At 45.1% G+C, this 7,430-nt stretch overlaps 2 protein-coding genes across 2 annotated transcripts in view; one reads left to right on the forward strand and one right to left on the reverse strand.

Moving 5' to 3' along the window:
• The window catches only part of DZANK1 (double zinc ribbon and ankyrin repeat domains 1), a 91,343-nt gene extending 85,187 nt beyond the window's left edge, over window positions 1–6,156 (reverse strand). Inside the window, exons 1-2 of the mRNA XM_011962927.1 lie at window positions 6,017–6,156; window positions 4,078–4,282 (exon numbers count right to left, since the gene is read on the reverse strand). Coding sequence (XP_011818317.1) covers window positions 4,078–4,186 — 109 coding nt within the window. The 5' untranslated portion in view covers window positions 4,187–4,282; window positions 6,017–6,156. The remainder of the gene's footprint in view (window positions 1–4,077; window positions 4,283–6,016) is intronic.
• A 394-nt stretch (window positions 6,157–6,550) lies between these two features.
• The window catches only part of POLR3F (polymerase (RNA) III (DNA directed) polypeptide F, 39 kDa), a 19,583-nt gene continuing 18,703 nt past the window's right edge, over window positions 6,551–7,430 (forward strand). The window contains exon 1 of the mRNA XM_011963580.1: window positions 6,551–6,722. Within this exon, the coding sequence (XP_011818970.1) occupies window positions 6,661–6,722 (62 nt within the window). The 5' untranslated portion in view covers window positions 6,551–6,660. The remainder of the gene's footprint in view (window positions 6,723–7,430) is intronic.

The raw sequence follows: 7,430 nt of genomic DNA on the forward strand, positions 1-7,430 counted from the left end.
CTGGAGTGCAGTGGTGCGATCTCAGCTCACTGCAGCCTCTGCCTCCCGAGTTCAAGCGATTGTCCTGCCTGAGCCTTCTGAGTAGCTGGGATTACAGGTGCCCACCACCATGCCCAGCTAATTTTTGTATTTTTAGTAGAGACAGGGTTTTGCCATGCTGGCCAGGGTGGTCTTGACTTCAGGTGATCTGTCTGCCTCAGCCTCCCAAAGTGCTGGGATTACAGGCGTCAGCCACTGCGCTCTGCCAGCATTTGTAATCTTTTTTTTTTCTTTTTGAGATGGACTCTCGCTCTGTCGCCCAGGCTGGAGTGCAGTGGTGCGATCCCGGCTCACTGCAAGCTCTGCCTCCCAGTTTCACCCCATTCTCCTGCCTCAGTCTCCCAAGTAGCTGGGACTACAGGTGCCCCGCCAACACGCCCAGCTAATTTTTTGTATTTTTAGTAGAGATGGGGTTTCACCGTGTTAGCCAGGATGGTCTCGATCTCCTGACCTCATGATCCGCCCGCCTCAGCCTCCCAAGTAGCTGGGACTACAGGCACCCGCCACCACGCCCAGCTTAATTTTTTGTATTTTTAGTAGAGATGGGGTTTCACCGTGTTAGCCAGGATGGTCTCGATCTCCTGACCTCATGATCCGCCTGTCTCAGCCTCCTAAAGTGCTGGGATTACAGGCGTGAGCCATCATGCCTGGTCGCATTTGTAATCTTGATTAATATTTCCAAACTGCCCTCCGTGGATGGTTAAGCAATTTACACTGCCACCAGCAATGCATGAAAGTACTTATTTGACCACAATCTTCCTCATAGAGTGTGTTACCCAGTTTTCTTTTAGTTTTCCTAATTTCCTAGGTTAAAAAAATACTATCCTTAACTCATCTTTCTTGCATTTTGAGTAAAACTCACTAATTCATTGCAACAAATGTTTGCTGAGTACCTATTATGTACCAGACAGCATGCTAGATATAGGGGATATGCAAAAGTATATCCGAGGGTCTCCTTGCATATCTCCTGTACCTAGAATGGTCCCTGCTCTCATGGAGATTACATTTCAGGAAGGACACTGGAACAGTAAACAAACAAGGAAATACAGTTTGTCAGGTGGTGATTAAGAGCTTGGAATAGGTGAAGCAGGGATAAGGTCTGCTCAGCAAGCAGCTGAAGGGGTAGGGAGAAGGGTGAGGAGAAGAAACATTTTCCTATGTTTAAAAGACCTTTATATTTTCTTTCCTACAAAATGTCTTTTCATCATTATTCAAAAGAAGATACACAAGTGGCCAACACACTCATGAAAAAATGCTCATCATCACTAATCATCAAAGAGATGCAAATCAAAACCACCATGAGACACTATCTCACACCGGTCAGAATGACTTTTGTTAAAAAGTCAAAAACTAACAGATGTTGGTGAGGCTGCAGAGAAAACAGACACTTATATACTGTTGGTGGGAATGTAAATTAATTCAGCAATTGTGGAAAGCAGCTTGGAAATTTCTCAAAGAAATAAGAGTTGAGGCAGGGTGCTGTGGCTCACACCTGTAATCTCAGCACTTTGGGAGGCCCAGGCAGGCAGATTAAAAATACACAAATTAGCTGGGCGTAGTGGCACACGACTGTAATCCCAGCTACTCTGAAGATGAGGTATGAAAATCACTTGAACCCGGGAGGCAGAGGTTTCAGTGACCCAAGATTGCATCACTGTACTCCAGCCTGGGTGGCAGAGTAAGACTCGGTCTCAAAAATAAAAATAAAAATAAAAAAAGAAGAGTTGAAATATCATTCAACCTAGCAATCCCATTACTGGGTATGTACCCAAAGGAAAATAAATTGTTCTACCAAAAGGACACATGCACCCATATGTTCATCACAGTACTATTCACAATAGCAAAGACATGAAACCAACTTAGGTGTCCACGAATGGTGAAATGGAGAAAGAAAATGTGGTACATACACACCATGGAATGCTATGCAGTGATAAAAAAGAATGAAATCATGTCGTTTGCAGCAACATGGATGCAGTTGGAGGTCATGATCTTAAGTGAATTAACACAGGAACAGAAAATCAAATACCATGTGTTCTCACTTATAAATGGGAGCTAAACATTAGGTACAAATGGACATAAAGATGGTAACAATAGACATTGGGGACTACTAGAGGGTGGGGAGGGGTGAAAACCTACAACAATGCTCGCTGCCTGGGTCATGGGCTCAGTCATACCCCAAACCTCAGCACCACACAATATACCCAGGTAGGAAACCTGCACACGTACCCCCGGTACTAAAATAAAAGTTGTAAAGGAAAAAACAAAACAAGGTCTTTTCATGTCCTTTGCCCATTTTTCTTTTGGGTTATTGTTCTTTTGGTTACTGAATTGTGAAAACTATTTATTTGATATTTATGTATCAGGGAATATTGATACCCTATCATTCATATCATCTTTTGTCAATAATCACCCAACTTCTCCTAAGAATTATGGGCACGTATATTAAAATGTTTAATTTGGCTTGACAGTTTAAAAAATTGTATCAGCTTTTAAGCTAAAGGAGAACACAGAAAATAATACATATTCTTAGAACTCTTGGTCTAAGCAGCATAGGGGCCATACCATAAATGCAGATAGTTTCTATATATTTCAGTTATTAAAATACATAATTGGTTAAAAGGCAAAAATTGTAATTTCGAAGTCTTTTTTACATAAATATTTGTTCACAATTATTTTACCTATAAAACTATTTTACCTATAAAACTTTCCTTCCTTATGATAATTATATATGTGTATGTGTATATATGTATATGTGTACATATACACACATATTTAAGAATTTGAAGAATAAATATTGGCAAGATATACATTCACTTCTTTCTTTCTTTCTCTCTTTTCTCTTTCTCTCTTTCTTTCTTCTTTCAGATGGAGTCTTGCTCTGTCACCCAGGCTGGAGTATAGTGGCGCAATCTCGGCTCACTGCAACCTCTGCCTCCTAGGTTCAAGCGATTTTCCTGCCTCAGCCTCCCAAGTAGCTGGGATTACAGGCATTGGCCACCATGCCTGGCTAATTTTGTATTTTTAGTAGAGACAGGGTTTCAGCATTTTGGTCAGGCTGGTCTTGAGCTCCTGACCTCAGGTGATCCACTTGCCTTGGCCTCCCAAAGTGCTGGGATTACAGGCGTGAGCCACCTCGCCCGGCCCTCACTGCTTTATTTCTGTAATTACAGTTGAGATTTATTTTGGCATTACTACATGCCAAACCCTGTGTACCTCATACATATATGAACCTATTTATCCTCACAATGGCTCTAAGAAGTAGATTTATTGTGCCTGTCTTACAGTGAGGAAACTGAGACTCGAAAAGACTAAGTAATGTACCCAGGGTCACTAGAAGTTGTCAAGGTAGGGATTAAGTCTCCAACCTGTCTGACTAGAAAGCCTGTATCAGCAGGTCAAATTTATTATGCCAGCTAATAATGAGCATGTTGGAAAAGTTTGGGGAAGCACCGGGACTTTTTTTTTTTTTTTTTTTGAGACGGAGTCTCGTCTTGCTCTGTTGCCCAGGCTGGAGTACACTGGCGCGATCTTGGCTCACTGCAACCTCCATCGCCTGGGTTCAAGTGATTCTCCTGCCTCAGCCTCCTGAGTTGCTGGGATTACAGGTGCCTACCACCATATCCAGCTAATTTGTGTATTTTTAGTAAGACAGAGTTTTGCCATGTTGGCCAGGCTGGTCTTGAACTCCCGACCTTAGGGTGATCCGCCTGCCTCGGCCTGCCAAAGTGCTGGGATTACAGGCGTGAACCACTGTGCCTGGCCACTACCAGGACATCTTACTTTGGCTAAGGTAAGTCGAGACATTGCTGAAACCATACAAATGAAAAGTTGGTCAAGGCTAACCATTTTAATCTAAATGTATACCACTCTATAAACCATCAATGTACAGCACTGTTTCACATTTTAGAAGTTTTACAAATTTCCCAAAGAGTTGAGCAAAGAGTGAGAAAGCATGCAACAAGATAAACCAGCAACCAGATAAACACAAGAAATATGACAATGTTATTTTAAACAATTTCAAACATATGTGATTCTTACCTGATTTCATTTCCAAAAGTGTATTGTTATCAATTTCATGGTTAGCTTTTCCAGGCTGAGGCACTCGTAGTGGTATGATCTGAGGGACACACACTGAACCAGCCGTCATTTTCTCTCCTTATATACAGAAAAAAATAAATTCCACTGTGCACTTAGAGCTGTACACAAAAATTGAAGAAAAGTACTTAATTTAAATGCAGCACAACTAGTTAAAACGGAAGAGAATACTGTTAACATGGCACTACAAATATTATTCCCTTTCTAATTGAAATAATAATTACATTTCGGCTGTATTTGCTGTTAAAGTCTTGTGTGGGGTTTTGATTATCTAAATATTACCTCACTTCCGAGAAAGGAGCATGAATGAATGAGACGGGGGAAAGAAGTTACTTTGAAAGGGTAAATTAAATGAGTAAGGAAAACAGAGACTATCACTAATGCTCTTACTTGAGTTCCCTCCAAATCATTCTCACCTTTTCCTGCCTTTGGTGTGTGTCACCTCTCTTGGCTTCAGGGCAAGTCGTCATACAAGAGGAACCGAAGTAACTGTGTGTGTACCACAAAATGTTAGTTAGAGCTAACTTTTTTGGGAAAGCTCCAGGTTCACAGCCTTGCCACCGTCACCAGAGCAGTTCTAGTATTTGAAAGCTGCAAAGACACTTTAGAAGGACTGCAGAGTATTAGCTGTTAGTGAAAAGGAAGTTTGCAAGAATATAAACAGTGACTAATAAACACAAGCCTCCCATTCCATCTACTGTATTTATAAATCCTGGTATTAATAATTAACTACCAGTATGAAAGCCTTACTGGTCTTTTTGGAGGTGAGGGTGGGGAGGAAGGTTGTCATAATTTTTAATGCACGGAAGGTTTCGGGGGGAAAAAAGCTCACCTTAACACAGCAACCATTTACATCTCTGTATTGCCTTTTCAAATTTCATTAAGAATCCACAGATTTTGCTCAATTATAATCCACATATATTCATTCCATTTTTATAGTCTACTTCTTGCATTCTTGCATTCTCACTGTATTAGTTTTCCATGTACTTATTTATCCATTTGGGGCTGGCCTTAGGCTATTTCTAGTTTCTTTTTAGTTTTGCCTGTTGCTGTTCTTTTTTTTTTTTTTGAGACGGAGTCTCTCTCTCGTCCAGGCTGGAGTGCAGGGGCACGATCTCGACTCACTGCAAGCTCCGCCTCCCGGGTTCACGCCATTCTCCTGCCTCCGCCTCACGAGTAGCTGGGACTACAGGCGCCCGCCACCACGCCCGGTTAATTTTTTTTTTTTTTTGTATTTTTAGTATAGGCGGGGTTTCACCGTGCTAGCCAGGATGGTCTCGCTCTCCTGACCTCGTGATCCGCCCGCCTTGGCTTCCCAAAGTGCTGGGATTACAGGCGTGAGCCACCGTGCCCGGCCGCCTGTTGCAGTTCTAATAATGCTGATCTGAACATCTCTGCAGTTTGAGCTTTGTCAGAGACTGTATTCTCAAAACTGGGGTAACTAAATTTGAGGGGTGAACTTAATGCCTCGTTGGATAGTTCCGGATCGAGGGCCAAGAATATAAACTGCAGATACTGACAGCACAGCAATAGCTCCTACAGGAGTGTAGCTGGACTTGAGACTTGCTTATAGTCGCATTTCCATTCAAGTGAAAGGCAGATAAAATAAAAATAGTTGAAAAATTAATTCTAAATAAAAAATATGTAAGAGAGGAGGTAATTCGCGAGCATCAACTAGCAGCTGCCCTTACGAAGCTGGGGTGGCCAGTGGGCCCCACGCAAAGGAAATCAAGAAAAAGGCGGATCCGCCAGGCCCAAATGGCAACGTGCAGTCAACAGGATCCCCAGAACCCTCAACTCTCCCAAAGTGGACCATCCCCTCGCAACCCGGATCCGGAACCCCGTTTGGTTGTCCCCGCCCATCAGGGGCTGCCAAGGACACCTGCATCCTTTCGGCTGGAGTAGGGCAAGCTCTTCCCCTCCTCTAGCCGCCCTCCTCTTCCTTTAACCGGGGGACCCGGAATCGGGACCCCTAATGCATCTCTGCCGCTCCCAACCCAGTCGCCGGCCTCTCACCGCCTCTTGCCTCCTCCTTCGCAGCCGCCCGGGTTACCACAGACGCTGCGAGCCGCGCCCCGCCCACTGGGAGCTGGACAGATGATTGGCGGAAACGCAGCTTCTTAGCAACTAGCCCCGCCCCTGCCGCGCCGCAGGGAGCCTGGTACCTGCCTTGAGCTCCTTTCCCAGGGCTTTCCCATGGGCATCTAAGAATATTCCTTTACAGAGTTGCAAAGTGCTAAAAGTTGGCTTCCCAACTCAGAATGAAGGAACCAAGCTTGTGCGTCCGATGGGCGTTGACATTCTGAAAAACAAGGATAAGAAGCTGTAGTGGCGCCTGTAAGTGGGCCGGAGCAGGCGCAACTTGGCCACCTCCCGCCGAAAGGCAAGGAAGGACCGCTGCGACACGAGGAAGAAAGTCCCTCGTCCTCCGCTAAGCGCTATCCTCCACTGGTTCCCAGGGTTCTCGCGCTTGCTACCCGGCCGCTCCGTGCATCTTTACCCCTAGGCGTCAGGAACTGCTCCCTCATGGCGGAGGTGAAGGTGAAGGTGCAGCCGCCCGACGCGGATCCGGTCGAAATAGAAAACAGGTAAACCAGTGAGGCTCCGGCTTGAGCCTCCATCAGGCGGCCAGCATTTGGGCAGTCGGACCCCTTCTCCCGGATCCCTCGGGAGTGGCAGGAGCGGGTTGGGTGAGCACGCGGGAAAACGATTGCGAGGTTCTGGATCCACTTCTTCCCTCCCATCCTGGAAGAGCAGAACTCAAGAAGTTCAAAATGGGCTTGACAGCTTGCAACTTTGTGTAGCTGACTGGCTTTGCCCTGATACTTCTGGGGAAGTTGTGATGATGCGCTGCCTTCCTACTTTGACGTGATCAGTGCTTTGAGAGGAGACCCTCGGCTTTCCTTGCCTTTAGAACACTTGTGAATGCATGTTCTGATCCAGGATCGCTCTTGTCACGAAGGGAACGTCTATGTCAAAACGTTTAGGCGGAGTTAGGGCGCAGTTGGTGATTACGAAGCAACATTAAGTCAGGTAGTTTCAGTGCAGTATTGAACTCAAGACTTTTAGGACACCCAAGCCTCTGCCAGTTTTATTTTTATTTGTTTGTTTGTTTTTGAGACGGAGTCTCGCTCTGTCGCCAGGCTGGAGCGCAGTGGCAGGATCTCGGCTCACTGTAAGCTCCGCCTCCCTGCAACCTCCGCCTCCTGGGTTCAAGCGATTCCCCTGCCTCAGCCTCCCGAGTAGCTGGGACTACAGGCGCGCGCCACCATGCCCAGCTAATTTTTTGTAGTTTA

This window comes from Colobus angolensis, unplaced genomic scaffold (genome assembly GCF_000951035.1).
Source record: "Colobus angolensis palliatus isolate OR3802 unplaced genomic scaffold, Cang.pa_1.0 Scaffold117, whole genome shotgun sequence".
Taxonomy (NCBI): Eukaryota; Metazoa; Chordata; class Mammalia; order Primates; family Cercopithecidae; genus Colobus; species Colobus angolensis.